General features: G+C 41.5%; 1 protein-coding gene across 1 annotated transcript; it reads right to left on the reverse strand.

Annotated features, from left to right (window-relative positions):
• Nucleotides 1–4,198: 4,198 nt before the first annotated feature.
• KLHL38 (kelch like family member 38) lies at nt 4,199–17,693 on the reverse strand. The gene is made up of 4 exons (XM_026703628.2): nt 17,325–17,693; nt 13,919–15,361; nt 10,233–10,338; nt 4,199–4,976 (listed from the first exon to the last, which is right to left on the reverse strand). Exons 2-4 carry the CDS (start codon nt 15,266–15,268, stop codon nt 4,660–4,662), a joined length of 1,773 nt encoding a protein of 590 aa, XP_026559413.2. The 5' UTR covers nt 15,269–15,361; nt 17,325–17,693; the 3' UTR covers nt 4,199–4,659.
• Between the last annotated feature and the right edge of the window lie 646 nt (nt 17,694–18,339).

The raw sequence follows: 18,339 nt of genomic DNA on the forward strand, positions 1-18,339 counted from the left end.
CTATCATGTTACTCTTTCTTAAGAGTGAAAAAACGGTCATTTTCACTTTTTTTCGGTGCCATTGTAACTTTGAGCGGTCACTAAACAAATGGTTGTAAGTCAAGGACTGCCTCCATAAACCTCCATGGTCATCAGGAGCCCAACTTGAGTAAAAGGAGAGTGTAATTCTAGTGACAAGGCCTAAGGCTTAATTTGTTTGCATTGATGGTGCCAATTATTTTACAGCTCATCAAGTATAACTGAGATAACTGTTTTCCCTTCCTTGGTTTTAATTCTTCCCTGTTTTGACCCACACATATGACTTTAACTATTTTAATCAAGGGGGAATAATTAATCTATGATTTCTTTTGTACTGCATGAATAATTCCTCATAGGGCATGAAGAGGCTGCAGGTGAAAAATACAGATGTTCTTTTTCTTTACACAAAAACCAAGTTTTGCTTTTTCTTGGTCTGCCTCCTGCCTCCTCTGTCACATCGAGTTCTGGTAATGTTATCCAGTATTTTAAAAGTATTTATGTCTTGATTATTTAAGAAATTGAATACGAGAAGAAGAGTTCCTTCCAGTTCAAGAACAGCACATCTTCATCATTATCAGAACAAATCAGCAAGCCAAATACACAATGTACTGTACCGTAAAGAATCAAGCGAGGCCTTGTTTCACAGCTATGTATTATAAATCAACAAAAAAGCATCATTAAACTGCATTTACTTTTTTTACATCACAGTTTGCTGGGAGTTTTGTTGCTTTTCAGAAAAGTTCTTTAAACATTGCTTATTTGAGAGTCTTGATGTCTTCCTCAAAGCCACCAAATCAACTCCTGTTGAGTACAATGTCCAGTGCAAAGTTTCTCAACCTTGACAACTTTAAGATGAATGGACTTCAACTCTCAAAATTCCCCAGCCAGCATGGAAACAAAAGTCCATCTATCTTAAAATTGCCAAAGTTGAAGAACATTGGTTTGGTGACTGAATAGGAGTCGTGGTTGCGCAGTTGTTAGAATGCAGTACTGCGGGCTATTTCTGCTGACTGCCAGCTTTCAGCAGTTCGATTCTCACTGGCTCAAGGTTGAGTCAGCCTTCCATCCTTCCCAGGTTGGTAAAATGAGGACCCAGATTGTTGGGGCAATAGGATGACTCTGTAAACCACTTAGAGAGGGCTGTAAAAAGCACTGCGAAGCAGTATATAAGTCTAGAATAGAGTAGAGTAGAGTAGGGTAGAGTAGGGTAGAGTAGGATAGGATAGGATAGGACAGGACAGGACAGAACAGAACAGAACAGAACAGAACAGAACAGAATAGAATAGAATAGAATAGAATAGAATACTTTATTGGCCAAGTCTGATTGGACACACAAGGAATTTGTCTTGGTTCAAATACCCTCAGTATATATAAAAGAAAGGATACATTCATCAAGGGTCAAGAATCATAAGGTACAACACTTAATGATAGTCTTAGGGTACAATAAGCAATCAAATCATACTAGGAAACAGTCAGTATAAATCATAAGGATACAAGCGACAAAGTTACAGTCATACATCTAAGTGTAATAGCATCTAAGTGCTATTGCTATAGATATTTAGTTTATGTATTATGCGGAGTTATATACTGCCCCATATTTTATTTCCAAGTGGCTTACCATGGCACCAATAAAAACCTAATAATTAACAGAGTTCGCAGTGCAAGTTCAAAACAACACCAAAGAAATGTCAACAAGAATCTTCATTGATTTAGAGCCCCATAATAATTGTTTCATTAATGGTGTCCATCACATGTTTTGCCAATCATTTACGTTCATTTCTATTGCTGTGAAAGGGATAAAGTATATGTGATGGCACAGTCATTGGCCAATGAAGCCCTCAGACTTCAAAAGCTGCTCTCTGCATACCTCACTGCAACTGAACTGGTGGAAACAATTTTTGCAACACAAGTAAGAGATGAGTGAATACTGAGAAAGCTACTTATTTATTAAATTCTGACACCGCCCATCCCACCTAGGCGACTGTGCATGCTAAGCCTGCCTGCCTGCCTGAGGATTCAGGGAGCCCCAACCCCTATGCCAGGTTATGGAAGAGGGGTATCTAACTCTGATATTTCAGTGCATTAAGAAAAGGATAGAAAAGCAAATTTCTACTCCTGCTGGCTTCTGTTTGCTGGGAGCCAGAGATGTTGATGTCCCTTTCCTCCTGCAAAAGGACGATGATTTGATTTACTGTCACTGTTATTTGCAAATAGTAGATCTCTTTTCCAAGCTGTTTACATTCCTAGCTGGACCACATTTCCCCTGAACCAGCGGACTAATCTAAACTCAGATGTTCTCTTCTAAGTTTGCTTGGGGACACAGACAACCTGGCCACCTGTTCCTGTAAATCTACCATTGCTTCATTGTATTTTCCACTTCTCTCCACGCTCTCTCTTTACATTCCTGCAACTAAGTCTGAGCAACCGGTCACCTCCTGACCACCTCCCGCACTATCTGGGCACCATATTTTGTGTTGTAGGAACTTAGTACAGTCACATGAAGGACACAGCTCCGTTGCCAGCGTTCCTACCAACATAAACAGGTCCGTGGATTTACTGAAAGTATCCCTTGTAAGTAAGTGGATCTCTCTCCGTTAACTGCTGTTGACAGGATGTATCTTTCCTTCAGAGAGGCACAGTTCGCCTCCTATATCCAGGTAGTCCTCAACTTACAACAGTTTGTTTAGTGACCATTCAAAATTGCAATGGCACTGAAGAAAGGGACTTGTGAGCATTTTTCACACTGATGACCGCCTTGGTTACATGATCGATTTGCTTTGCCAAGGTTGATGATGCTGTTAACTGCCCAGGTGATTCAGCCCCCAATTCCTACTACTGGTAGTCCTCAACTTACAACCATTTGTTTAGTGGCTGTTCAAAGTTACAATGGCATCGAAAAAAGTAACCTATGACCCAGCGATGGGATTCAAATTATTTTTACTACCAGTTCTGTGGACGTGGCTTGGTGGGCATGGCTTGGTGGGTGTTGCAGGGGAAGGATACTGCAAAATCCCCATTCTCTCCACACTCCACTAACCTGCTTTCCAGCTCCGTTCTCCTGTGCAGGGCAACAAAAGAAGACCCAGCCGATCAGCTGGGACTCGGGAGGCAGAGAATAGATGGGGTTGGCGGGGCCAGTTAGAGGTAGTATTTGCAGGTTCTCTGAACTATTCAAAATTTCTTCTACCGGTTCTCCAGAACTGGTCAGAACCTGCTGAATGCCACCTCTGCTATGATGTTTTTCACACTTATGACCGTTGCAGCTTTCTCCTGGTCACCTGATCAAAATTCAGAGGCGTGGCAACTGATTCATATTTATGATGGTTGCAGTGTCCTGGGGTCATGTGATGATTACCTGTTGCGGCCTTCTGACGAGCAAAGTCAATGAGGGAAGCCAGATTCACTTTACGAACATATTGCTGATTTAAGAACTGCCGTGATTCACTTAACAACTGGGGCAAGAAAAGTCGTAAAGGGGGGACAAAACTCTCTTAGTGAACTTAATGAACTCTCTGACTTGGCAACATAAATTCTGGGCTCAATTAGGGTCGTAAACTGAGGACAACCTGTAATTGTAATTTAAACTTTTAAACAAGAAGATTAAAAAGCCTTAGATACTCAAATATCCCAGTGGGAAGTTTTGATGGACAGGATCCTTTTACCTGACATCTTCTGGACAATGAATGGAAGGATGACCCACTTTAAAACTGTTGTTCAGCTAGGGCAGGGATGTCAAACTCAAGGCCCGGGGCCCGGATCCAGCCCACGGGTGCTTAGATCTGGCCAGCGGGGCCACCCTGCAAACAGCGAAGATCTGGCTCATAGTGCCTCTGCTGGCAAAAACCGAGCTTGGGAGGGCTGCATGTGGGCCTCCCAATCTCCGTTTTAACTGACAGAAGGAGTCTGTTGCACTCTAAAATGGAGCTTGGGAGCCCATTTTCCCTGGCAGAGGCTCTCGGGCCACCATAGGCGCCCTGATACAAGTAACATCGAGCTGGCCAAGCCCCCCCTGGCCCCCCCAAGGTCAAACACAACCCTGATGCGGCCCTCAATGAAATCCAGTTTGACGCCCCTGAGCTAGGACTTCTTAGAGTGAAAACGATATCCTTTCCCTCAAGCTTGCTGTGAAAAGAAAACAAAAGAGCAAGCAAGAGAAAAGAAAGGGACAGACACACCTATATCTCTCTGGCACCTGTTTATTTCAGAATTGCACTAGATCCGTTTAATCCCAAATAATTTTTTTTTAAAAAAAAGAACATTCAGGTCATATGCAGATAACATACGAGGGAAATCTTTCTGCGTAAAAACATGGTTATTCCTGAAATTAGGGAACAAAGAATAAAGTGGAAATCTTCAGCAACACATAGGCTATATTTGGCAGACATTATAGTGCAATCTGGCAAGAGCTTAGTGCAGGATTCAGGACGCTGTGTGAACCCAGGACATTGGGTTAATGGAAAGAAACCAGGGTTAATCTCTCTGGATAAATGTATCATGCCCACACACCCCAAACACTGCTTTGACCAAATCCTGTATCTGCTGCTGGGGGCAAAGAGCGCATTTTACCTCACGTTATGAGGAAACATTCTCAAGCCAATTCCTGAATCGATTTTGAAGGGTTGGCTAGCATCTTCTCTACAGTTAGGAAAACATTTTCCTTCCATTCCCTTCTCCCAAGAAGTTGGCATAAGGCACACACTGGAGTGTGAGGCATCCGTGGTCGAACAGTCTATGGGGTAGTTTCCCCTTTGAACACCAGGTGTCTGTCTGAGGGTCATAGCAGTCCAGTGAATCAGAATCCACGATGGCGTTATCCGGTGTTAGACAGCGGCCGCCGGTCAAATACAGCTTCTCGTTGATGGTGGCTACCCCATGGTGCATCCGCCTTTCCTTCATGTCTGCACACTTCACAAATTTATTGTCCTTGGTATCATAAGCAATCACTCTCCGGGTGTACCCTAGGGAAAAACCAAAAATAATGGAAAATTGTGAAATTCATAAGTCACAGGCTCAGCAGGGAGAATGGAAGGGAAGGGCAATGAAGACCAGATAGTACTCAACTTATGACTAAAACTGACCCCAAAATTTCTGTTGCTAAGCGAGACCATTGTTAAGTGAATTTTGCCCCATTTTACAATCTGTCTTGCCGCAGTTGCTAAGTGAATCATGGCAGTTGTTGGTAATGTGGTTGTTAAGTGAATTTGGCTTCCCCATGGACTTTGTGTCAGGGCTCCAAGAAATCCACCCCCATTCAAATCGAAAGTCTCTAGCCACATCTCAGAGAAAAGTAAATTGGATTATGAGAAGTTGCCATGTTGGCGCATGGCTGGGGGCAACCGATACTAAGTCACATCATACATTTCCCCCTTGACCCTGGTCTTTCCCCCACCCCCTGGATGTGACTTCTCCAATGGGACACATCCATCTCCTAGAGTCATCCATCATGCTCTCCAATAACCTTCTTATGCTCCGACAACTTTGGGCTGCCGAGGTGATTATCTAGGCATTTCAAGAATGCCTTGTTTTCCATGACTCCCTTTTTCTGGCAGCTAAAAAAAATCAAAGGAGTATCTTTTTAGTTGACACTTTGCTTGTCAGATGGTCGCAAAAGGGGATCATGTGATCCCCGGGACACTGCAATTATCATAAATACGAGTCAGTTGCCAAGCATCCAAATTTTGATTATGTGACCATGGGAATGCTACAACGGTCGTGAAAATGGCCATAAGTCACTTTTTTTCAATGCTGTTGTAACTTTGAGCAATCACTAAACAAACGATTGTAAGTCAGAGGTGTCAAACTCACGTCGTCACGGCATTATGTGATGTATCATGACTTTTTTCTCCTTTACTAAACTGGGCATGGGCGTGGCCGGCGTGTGATGTATCTGGCCTGCCAGCTGCTAGTTTGACAGGGCTTGTTTTAAGGGCTTGTTTTAAGTTGAGAACTACCTGTAAGTAGAAATTAGGGGCTTGGTCACCTGGGCAGTTAGCAGCATCATAAACCTGGACACAAGTTGTCCCACTGGACACAAGTTGTTCCACTGGAATTCTTTTTTATCTGGATTCTTGTGTTGAGCAGAATATCAAACTCAATGCAGTGGCATCACCAGTTTGTGTATCACCATGAGCAAGATTGCGGGAGGAGTTTTACAGTGGAAAGTCCACCTGGTGTGACTCAGTTCATGATGCACCACCTGCCATATTGCTTTGACATTCCTCCACTTTGCTCATGCACCTCACTGATTCAGTGGCCTAAATGACCCCTTACAAGTAATATTACTGCATGTATTCTCTGTTCTTGTGATTTATTCTTTCCATTGCAAACCATATTATTATGCTCTTCCTTTGCATGGCTTGGAGTCAGACCTGTTGCACCATATGACAGTCATTGGGAATGTGAAGAGAGGCAGCTATGGCTGAGTCAAATAAATCAGGGGTCTCCAACCTTGGCAAGTTTAAGACTTGTGGACTTCAACTCCCAGAGTTCCTCAGCCAGCAAGCTGAGGAATTCTGGGAGTTGAAGTCCACAGTTGCCAAGGTTGGAGACCCTTGAAATAAATAATAATTCAACAAATCGTTCCATTTTACAGATGGGCAAAATTTTGGCTCAAAGACCACAATAGACTTTGTACACTGGGTTGTGGGTTGCAATGAAAAATGTAGGTAGGGCTAGACCAGTTTGGGGAGGTGGGTTCAGAAGTGTGAGGGACAAAGTTAAGCAAGATCTACTGCCCCCTCTTTTCAAGTCCTACAATGATGTCTTATCATATTGTGGCGTGGCTTGGAAAGCCAGCAACAGTTACAGATGATCCTCAACTTACAACAGTTCATTTAATGACCACTCAAAGTTACAATGGTTCTGAAAAACAGTGGCTTATGACCGTTTTTCACACTTATGACCGTTGCAGCATCCCCATGGTCACATGGTCAAAATTCAGTTTTAGTCATGGTTGCAGTGTCCTGGGGGGTCACATGATCAGGTTTTGAATCAGAGTGAGTCCCGCACCACACCAGAGGTGGTATTCAGCAGGTTCTGGCCAGTTCTGGAGAACCAGTAGTGGAAAGGTTGAGTAGTTCGGAGAACCGGCAAATACCACCTCTGACTGGCCCCGCCCCCATCTATTCTCTGCCTTCTGAGTACTAGCTGATTGGCTGGGTCTTCTTTTGTTGCCCTGCACAGGAGAACTGAGCTGGAAAGCAGATTAGTGGGGTGGGGAAGGAATGGGGATTTTGCAGTAACCTTACCCCAGGAGTGGGGTGGAAATGGAGATTTTACAGTATCCTTCCCCTGCCACGCCCACCAAGCCACGCCCACAGAACCGGTAGTAAAAAACAAATTGAATCCCACCACTGAACCACACCAATAGGAAACCAGAGAACTGTGGAAGGAACTCAAAGCAATTGTTAAGGATTAGTGTAAAAAGTAACTATCTAAGAGCAAGAAATAGAATAAAGCAAACTGGATTTCAGACCCCTGAAGTTGCCAAGAGAAGAAAAGAGAAGCTGAAGCCAAGAAAAACAAAAATCTTCAGAAGGAATTTAACAAAGCATTTCAGAAGAGGCAAGAGACAGTATTACAATGATATCTATAAAAACATCAAAGATGAAACAGACACAGAAAATCAAGGACAGTCTTCCAAAAATCTCCAAACTCAGAATAGAATAACAGAGTTGGAAGGGACCTTGGAAGTCTTCTACTCAAACTCCTTGTTCAACCATTTCAGACAAATGGTTGTCCAAACTCTTCTTTAAAACCTCCAGTGTTGGAGCACCACAACTCCATGAGGCAAAATTGTTCCACTGATTAATTGTTTTAGCTTTTAGGAAATTTCTTTTTATTTCTCGGTTGGTTCTCTCCTAGATTAGAAGATGGTTGCAACCTCAAATTAGCATGCTAAAGGATGTCAGTGAACAGATAGTAACTGATTCAAAGAAGATGAAAAAAATATAGAAGAAATATACTGAAATTCTGTATAGTAGAGATGTCAACATCCAACATACCCTAGGAGATATTCCCTATTTACACGAATTTGTAGTATGGAAGAAAAATTTAGAGGAACGCTTTTGTCACTACTAAATTGGAAAGCTACAGGAATGGATGAAATATTTACAGAAATATGGGAGTCAAAAAAAAAAAAAAGAATAAGTGAAGAACGATAAGGTGTCTCCATTGTGTCCTCAAAAAAATATCCCATTGAATTTAATCTAAAACCGGTAATCAGACCTACAAAACTATATTTCTATGCTATGAAGCTTTATCATGTATTGAATCAGCTCAAAACTAATACAGAATCAGACATAATTGCAGTAAATAATAAGAACTGTATTTAATTCAAGCCAAGTGCCACATTGCTGTGATTAATAAACTCTGTCTTGTTTTGATCTGATTTATTCAAGGAAAACTTGACATATGTTAGATGCTTTTTGAAAAATATCAAAAATCTGTTTGTTATTATTGAGAATTACCACCACCACCACCCCACACACACACAGTTCCAATTGCTCGATAAGCCGGGAACAACTAGATGTTGTTATGACATCTTACCCAGTAAATGAAAATTTATTGGTAGTAAATGTCTTTACTTTAAAGAAAAATGAATTACGTTTGAAATTAGATGAAATGTTTGTTCTTTTCCTTAAATAAACCAAAATGCTTATGGCTTAAGCTTGTCCACTGAATCATTGGCACAAAATTTCAGAGTAAATAGAGAGCAAGGCTTGGTTTTTTGTTTTTTTTTAACAAACCTTCTTGTACATCTCTTCTAATATTCATATTTTGGTCTCCCTGCTCTCTCTTGTATAGAAAAATGAAAAAATGGACACTGCTATATACTTCTGAAGGAAAACAAGAAAAGAACAATAATTTGGTTTGCTTGAAAATGGTGCTGATCCCACCAAATGTAAAAAAAATAAAATAATGGTAAGGTTAGACTACCAACAATAGTGTGACCCCCACATCTCTAGTATATGTTCTTCAAAGACTAAGTTTGGTTTAGTTTTCCAAAGCACCTGAAGGCAGGCTAAGACATAACACGTGGAGACTTATCAAGGAGAGATCCAACCTAGAACTGAGCAGAAATTTCCTGACAGTGAGAACAGTTAGCCAGTGGAATGGCTTCCCTTTAAGAGTTGTGGGTTCTTCATCACTGAAGGATGTTAAGAAGAGATTGGACAGCCATTTGTCTGGACAGCCATTTGTCTTCAGCTTGAGTGGGGTGAGGGGAGGCTGGAGTAGAAGACCTCAAAGTCCCTCCCAACTCTGTTATTCTGATCTGTTCTGAGTTCCTAGGCCATGATTGAAGCTGGCAGCTTCTTCAAAGAAGAAGCAAGATAAGGATCAATGCTCCAGACAGGGAATTTCTACAGACTAAACTAAAGGAAAGGAGAAGAGAACTCAGGACAACTGGATTTCCGGAGGACACGGTTTGATGGTTCTTCTGTTTACTAACTCAGTGAAATTAAGCAGCTAGAGAGACTGTTCCAGGGCTGAGCAGGCTTTCAGTGCTCAAATGTTATAGCCATAAGACTTGCACAGTTATTTCATGAAATACATAGACAGATGGACATTAATGAGGGGTAATTTCTTAGAGGATGAAGAGGTCAAAGGTATGATGGTTTGGCCTTTGTTTTTCTCCTTAACCTCCAGATCAGGATTTTCCTGAATGCCTACTCCATAGCATCTCCAGGCTGAAAATAATAATTAAAAAATGTGTTAGCAGTATTAAGCTCTCCAAGTATGAGATCAAAGTTTCAGAAGTAAGACATGGAGCAAACATTTGCATATTGTCTACAGTAAATTTGCATAAAGTTTGCATATCGTCTATGTTAAATTTCAACTATATTATCTGAAGGTTTTGTCCAAATATTACCTCTAACTATTCCACTTTTTTTCTCTATATGTTTTGCTTCCTTTTTCAGTTTTCATTCTGAATAAAAGATATGCAAAACTTGCTTGCATCAAGGATCGTAAATAATCTCTGAGTGCTGTATTAAGACAGATTAGTACATGAAATCGTAGGGAGAGAACAAAACATAAATTAAATTTAATATCAATTATATCCAATACTATTGCTGTAATAGACTCCACAAGATATATTCAGACACTTGAGATGTAGGGGTGGGGGTGGGGAAATTCTACACTATAACATCAAGCAGAGAGAAATTGCTATATTTTGGGACACCTGCATGACAGTGATTCTCAATGTATGTTACCTCCAACGATAAAAATCCGGTCTCCAATCAAAACTGCTGGTGCACAGACATTTTTCACCATCCTGGTCTCCATTCGGAACCACATGTTCCTAGACACATGATACACCTGAAAAATATGAAACAAAGTGGCATGAAATGGAGGGATTTGACATAAAAGGGTATCTCTAATAATGAATCTTTTTTTTAAAGTGAAGATATAGAATTAGAATTGTTTATTAGCCAAGTGTGATTAGATACACAAGCTCTGCTCAACAAATAATTCCTTCAACACTCTCCAACTATTTACAAAGTCTGCACTACTATTACTGTTAATCTTCTCATCGCTCCTTCTCTTCTCATCGCTCCTTATCACCCATCCGCTCCCACTTGTGACTGTATGACTGTAACTTTGTCGCTTGTATCCTTACGATTTATATTGACTGTTTCCTAGTATGATTCGATTGCTTATTTTACCCTATGACTATTATTGTTGTACCTTATGATTCTGGACTCTTGACGAATATATCTTTTCTTTTATGTACACTGAAAGCATTTGCACCAAAACAACTTACTTTTGTGTCCAATCACACTTGGCCAATACAAGAATTCTAATTCTAATTCTACAATAAATGTACAATATATATTTGCAAGTAGGCTACAATCATTTACCTATTTGGCAAATAGGCACCAAATTTTGGATCCAGATTCAAGTAAATTAGCAGGTATAATCCTACACCTCACTTGAGTGATTGCCCCAAAACCAACCAATCACTTTTTCAACCCCAGATGTTGATTTGAACATGGAACGCCCCAGTCCTAGTTCAGTTACTTAACTACAGGTAGTCCTTGACTTATAACCACAACTGGAACCAGAACTTCCTTTGCTAAGCAAGGAAGTTGTTAAGTGAGTCACAGCCGAGCTTAAGACCTTTTTTGCCTCAGTTGTTAAGTGAATTATGCAGTTATTAAGTGAACCTGGCTTCCCTCCCATTGACTTTGCTTGTTGGAAGGCAGCAGGGAAGGTCACAAATAGCAACGATATGACCCCAGCAAGTGGCAATTGTCATACATGATGATTGCCCTATGCCTAAATTTGGATCCCATGATCATAGGGATGTTGCAACAGTCATAAGTGCGAGGATTGGTTGCAAGTCACTTTTTTCAGTGCCATTGTAACTAAATGAATGGTTGTATATTACTTTTAGCTTACAGGATGAAAACTACAACAGAGGTATACCTTCATTTAAATGCACAAGAAACTGAATGGCATTTCAATATTCAGCTCCATCCTGATCTTGTGTCTGTGCCCTGCTATTTGTGTGTCAACTAGATTCAAACATACACGCACACAATTTAATACCATTTGGCAGTTGAAAAATGAAAAGAATGTCAGAGCTTGTTTTAAAGTCTTATTTGCGCATCATTAGCTGTTGTATAAACATAATGGGAAAGTCAACAGTTAACATATCTTGCGAGCTATTTAAATGAAACCTGAATGATGATAGACACCAAATGATAAAACCTTTGCAATGGACATCTGGAATTGCCTAACTTTCTTTTTTTTTTAATGACCACCCATGACTAAAAGAACATCTGGGATAGAAACAGTTTGTAAATTGCTTTTTTATGAAACCAAATATTTGAACATATTACTGTATATTATAAAAGGCGCAGCCACCTTTATATCCTTGGTTCCTGTACATGTCAGCCAGCATAGCCTCTGAATGATTATAGGAGTGAAAATAAGGTGTATAAAGGCACAAAGCTGAGAAAAGATGGCCTAAGAAAATGCTAGGTTTAAAATTGGAAAATACTGGTGAAATACTGTACATATAATGCAGTGGTGGGATTCAAAATACTTTACTACCGGTTCTGTGGGTGTGGCTTGATGGGCATGGCAGGGGAAAGATACTATAAAATCTCCATTCTCTACTCACTCTTGGGGAAAGGTTACCGCAAAATCCCATTCCCTCCCCACCCCACTAACCTGCTTTCCAGCTCCGCTGTCCTGTGCAGGGCAACAAAAGAAGACCCAGCCGATCAGCTGGAACTCAATGGGAAGCAGAGAATAGATGGGGGCGGGGCCAGTCAGAGGTGATATTTGCGGGTTTTTTTGAACTACTCAAAATTTCTGCTAGCAGTTCTCCAGAACTGGTCAGAACCTGCTGAATACCACCTCTGATATAATGTAACTCTAAATTTGAGTTGGCAGAAACAAATCCTGTTCTTAGATAACCAATTGTTTCTGAGAAAATCACAAGGGCATCTTCATTATGCTTGGAAGTCCAGAATCTTGGACAAGAAGGAATCCATCCAACCTGGCCCCTTTTCCCATCAATTTGGTTGAAAGCATGGAGTTTGATCTCCTATATTGGACAGCCCTTGGCCCGTGTGAAGGCATTGATCCATTGCACTGATAAACCCATGAAGCAGGCAGAACAATATTGATTTGGTCTTATTTCACCAACTTCTGACAGTTTGCAGCTATAGAAGTGTGTAAATATAAAATAGAATGTATTTTAACAACTGACATGGTGTGATGGTTGAATTGTGGATTGCGAAAGCCAGGTGAGATAAGCAGCCAGGGATGGTGAGGAAGGTTAGGTCTGAAGTTCAAGATGGCAACCACAACCATGTGACTGAAGCTCCACCCCAGAGATGGTATTCAGCAGGTTCTGACCAGTTCTGACGAACCGGTAGCGGAAATTTTGAGTAGTTCGGAGAACCGGCAAATACCACCTCTGACTGGAGATTTTATACTATCTTTCCCCTGCCACGCCCACCAAGCCATGCCCACAGAACTGGTAGTAAAAAAAAAAAATTGAATCTCACCATTGCCCCACCCCTATTTTACTGATCCCTGAAGGACCAGCCTCTCTTTGGCTCTTGTAGCCAATAAGAACAATGGGACAGGACTCCTATTTCACAGCTGCAGCCATCTTGATTTTTATTTGTCCCTTCTGTAGATGCCGTTGGATGCAACCATTCTAACTAGTTCTTCTCACTATTAAACTGACATTGTAATGCTGAGATGCACCCACATTTGCAATTGTTCAAAAAATTACCCTTTGACATGCATCTGAGCATGTAGTGGCACAGCTGGCTGCCTGCAACTTGGCAGTTCAAATCTCACCAGGCTCAAGGCTGACTCAGCCTTCCATCCTTCTGAGGTGGGTAAAATAAAGGCCCAAATTGTTGGGGGAAATATGCTGACTCTGTAAACTGCTTAGCGAGGGCTGTAAAGCACTGTAAAGTGGTATACAAGTCCAAGTGCTATTGCTATCTGGATTCGTCTGCATTACAATCACACACACACACAGTCCTATATAGTCCTATATAGTCCATCCTGCAATATTTACGCTACTCTAGATTGCATGTGGCAAGTAATGGTGGGGCCTTTTAGCAAAATGACATTGTGGCTGTTGCTTAAGCTCTTCAACAGCAAAATGATTGTATGTATAAATAAAAAGAGGTTTTTATGTGGTTTTCAGGAATTGGAAATTTCAGCTGAGCCAATGAGTTTGGTTATCCACTGCATGGCTTCCCAATGGATTCTCAAAATAATGGATAGGTTTTTCTATTTCCTGCTAGGGATATTTTCTTAGCAAAGCATAAGAATAGCTCGAAGACTTTGAACTGAAGGCCAGGCATGTCTGGAAGCATGCAATTGAGATAGCCCAGGTGAGATGATCAAGAATGGGAATTACCTGTATTAGCCTGACTGGATTTTGCATCAAGTCTTCCCCCCCAAACAGGTAGATTCGTTGGTCTTTGGCAGATACAGCAGGATGCAGAACCGCAGTGGGAATATTTGCCATGTCTTCCCAAACGTTGTAGATGCTATCGTACCTCTCCATGGAATTTAAGATTTCCTGGTTCACCCCGATGCCCCCAATGGCAAAGATATAGTTTTTGTAGGACACACTTCTATGGGAATAGCGTGCCACTAACATGGGCTCGATCGGCCTCCATTGATTAAGTTTGAGTGAGAAGATGTGAACGCTATTGCTGACTTGGTTGCTCCCGTTACCGACAGGAATTCCCCCCAGAAGATAGACATTACTGTGCAGACTCACTGCCGAGGCCTTGTAGAGACGGGTTGGATACTTGGCAAGCCTCAACCATTGATCTGTTTTCTCATCATATAGCAAGACGTCCCTTGTAGTTTGTTGGTTGTCTTTGCGACCACCGATTAAGAGGAGGAACTCCCGACACGAATAGCGCCGGGGAACATGCCAGAGGGGTTTGACGTCAGGGGCACTGACACTATACAATGAAAACATCTGCTTATTTGCAAGTTCTAGGATATATTGACAGGCGGGGGATGACTGAATGAGAGAGTCGTTGGCTATGAAGCGGAAGAAGAAGGTGGGATGGACATACTGAAGCCTCACCTTCTGGAACAAGTCTTGAATGTAGCCTTGTCGGGCTTGAAGGTCATGCCTTACCCAGACCATGATAGCCTCAAAAACCTCCTCCTCCTCCCCGCAAAGCTCATCATTCCCAAGGTAGTCTATCAACTCTAACACACAAAGTTCTTTCAGGTCTTCAGAAGTGGCTACTTCGGGGAAACACCTTAGAGCCATGGCTTTCGCTTTCCGATTAAGATCCTGACAGTGGAGGATTTCGGAAAGCCTGCTCAGGCTAAGGCAATTTTCTGGAGAAAGCTGATCCTGTAGGTAAGCTGAACAGGCTTCGAAGAGTTTCATGTACTGGAGCATGGAAGCAGTCTCCATGAGGCTGAGAATGTTCTCGGGAGTCATGAGAATCTCTCCCGTGTAGACGTAAAGGATAATCGAACCCAGAATGCTGGAGTCCATTCCTTGGAGGTTGACTTTTTCCTGGATGCTCTCCTTAAAGTTATTACAGAACATGGCCTTGAAATAGGGGCTGCTGGAAACAAGAACATTCTTATGGCAAGGAATTTCAACGTCGTTTGTGCACAGAAGGACGTCCGTTAGGATTCTGTTTTGTCTCAAGGCGTTCAGCTGCTTTAGGAGGTCAGAGGAAAAATCTTGGTCTCTGAACAGCAGGCCTTGGAGGGCGTTTTCTTCCATGACATCAACAGCACCCAAAGGAGAATTCTTAGGATGACGGTATCAACAATTCTTCGGGGTGTAATGCAAAAGTCCCCTCGAAATATTGTCCATCTGTTATAGAGTGGGGAAAACAGCTGCTTACATCAACAAAGAAGGTTAATATATATATATTAATGTCTGTGAGAACGAACACAATACAGAAGCCTGATGATGGCAGATGAGATTCTGTCGAAACGACACTACAACTTTAAAGGCACAACTATAATGACGTGGGAAAATACCCGAACAAAGCTGAATACCATACATATAGATACCCGCAAAAACTTAAGATATATATATGTGTGTGTGTGTGTGTGTGTGTGTGTGTGTGTGTGTGTTTTCTGAGGTTCTCGCGGGTATTTGTATGTGGATCTTTGGTTATTCGGGTTTTCTCCTGCGTAAGATTGGAAGTATCTAGGCAAAGTTTCGATGAAGTCTCATTCATCATCTTCAGGCTTGTGTCTTCGGCTCTGAGAAGCACAGACAAATACAAATGCAAATACCCGCGAGAACCTCAGAAAATATATATATATGTGTGTGTGTGTATGTGTGTGTCTGTGTCTGTGTCTGTGTGTGTCTGTGTGTGTCTGTGTCTGTGTGTCTGTGTGTGTCTATGTGTGTGTGTGTGTATGTATGTATGTATATTTACACACACACACACACACAGGTAGTCCTTGACTTACAACAGTTCGTTTAGTGTCTTATGGCCTTTTTTCACATTCATGACTGTTGCAGCGTTCCCATGGTCACGTGATCAAAATTCAGACTCCTGGGAACTGACTCATAGTTATGACGTTTTTAGTATCCCAGGGTCACATGATCCCCTTTCGCAACCTTCTGACAAGCAAATTCAATGGGGGAGCCAGATTCACTTAACAATCATGTTACTCATTGAATGATTGCAGTGATTGTGTCTCAGAGTCAGCTACACCCAGGCAATGCTGGACATGTTAACTCCCAATAAATCCTTTGAAGTTCTGGAACTTTGGCTCGAGACTCACGATTTAATTGGGGTAACTGCCGGAAACCTGACAGCTTCACTTAATAAGAAAGGTCACGAAAATGGAGCAAAACTTTCCTAACAACGGTGTCGCTTAGCAACAAAAATGTTGGGCTCAATTGTGCCCGTATGTCGAGGGCTATCTGTATCACATTCCTCTTACAAAATAAACCTGATGTTAAATTCCAGTTCTAGGCTTCTGATAGTCCATTGAGTTAAAAAATAGATTTTTTAAAAAAACGTTTCAAAATGCTTTCAGTAATCAGAGATTCAAGACCAAAGCAAAAAAAAAAAAAATGTCCATAAGGAAGAAACTCTAAAAATTCTAAGCTATTTAGCATTTCCCCACCATCACCCAAAAAAAGAATCGTAGTCATTTCTAAAGAATGTAACTTTGCAGAACAACACAATAAACTAAACTAAACTGCGTCTAGGAATCCACAGGGATTTTTTTTTTTTTTTACTGTAAATTGCTTTGCTTTCAGAATAACAGAGTTGGAAGGGACCTTGTAGGTCATCTAATTCAATTCCCCGCCCAAGCAGGAGACCCTACACCATTTCTGACCGATGGAAGTCCAGGCTCTTCTTGAAAGGTGAGGATTTCAGATCAGTCCCAAACAGGAATCACTGATTTGTTTTCTTTGCATGGTTTCAAAGTCTGCTCAAAACATTATCCCCAACCTTATAGTTATACTCTGCTCTACTCTACATGCACAATAAAATGCATTCAGTGCTTAGCTTTTCTTTCTCAATGCATCAGTTTTGGTTCTGACTGCACCACAAAACAACAACAGATCACAGAAAGGCCGTCGACTTTTTAAAGAGGAGGACAGCTGCTAGCCGACTTCAGTCCACCTTCACCCCATCATCCCATTCTTCAATGAAATGTACAAAATATAACTAGCATATATTGCACGGAGAGTCTTAAAACCCCAACAACCCAGCTGCTACACACCAAAACAAATTTCTCCAAGGTCTAATGACTTTTGTTTGTAGTAATAAAAAAAAAAGGGGGGGGAGGGCAGATCTGTTTACCTTAATCCTTTCCCAACCTTCAGTGATTCTGGCTTGTTTATTCTCTGCTGAAGCTTTCCATGCCTATAACTTGCTTCAGAAGATTAATGTTTGAAAAGCAGAGGGAGAGGAAGCCACGAAACCTCCCTATATTATTCTTTCGCTGGTCTGAAGGATTCATTGGGGATGGTTTCTAGGTTTGTTTAGCATCACGGAGCTGTCCTTGCTTTTCCAGGGGTGGTTAGCGAGGTACCATAACACTGGCACTGTGTACATTCTTGAGCTAAGAATAGCTTATCCCGATTCCTTTTCCCTCAATGTTGCTACATGTGATTTTCCAATAGCTTGCTCTAGCAACCAAGGGGACGCAACTCTGCTTGTCCAAGGAGTGCTCCTGTGCCAAAGGGTTTGCAGATGAAAATAGAAGGGGAGATTAGGGATGGGACATTGGCCAAAGGCCTGTCTAAGTGGAGGAAGAAGGCCCAGAGGTTAGTAATGTTAAAGGGCACAAACAGTCGGAAGCTTCTAGAAGGCGCTTCTCGCTGTTTGTTTGTCCCACATTAACCGGTCTTTCCTCTAATTGTTGGTTTGTTAGGGAGGAGGAGGTTAACTAACCTAGCTGATCAGAGGAATGACGTAGATTTTATATACTTAGATCTCAGCGAAGTCATGAAATTCTCTTTGATAAAAGCATAAAAGATGGACAAGATCCCTGTTTTTCAAATGGGGCAACTTTAAGATGTGTGGGCTTCACCTCCCAGAATTCCCCAGCCAGTCCTCAGTCACTTTTTTTCCAGTTTATTGTAACTTCAAATGGCCACTAAATGAACTGTTGTTAAGTCAAGCGTTACCAGTATATTTAACTACCGAAGGGAAAATTTGAACCTGACAGCTGTTTCAAATATCTGAATTGTCACATGGAAAAGTGAATAAACTTATTTTCTATTGCCCCAGAGTTCAATCCCCAGAACCAGAGGATTAAAACTACAAAAGATTCAGATTAGACATCAGGAAGAATATCCTGACTGATCAGTCT

The sequence above is a fragment of the Pseudonaja textilis genome, chromosome 3 (genome assembly GCF_049901715.1).
Source record: "Pseudonaja textilis isolate UNSWEBS1 chromosome 3, rPseTex1.2, whole genome shotgun sequence".
In the NCBI taxonomy this organism is placed as follows: Eukaryota; Metazoa; Chordata; class Lepidosauria; order Squamata; family Elapidae; genus Pseudonaja; species Pseudonaja textilis.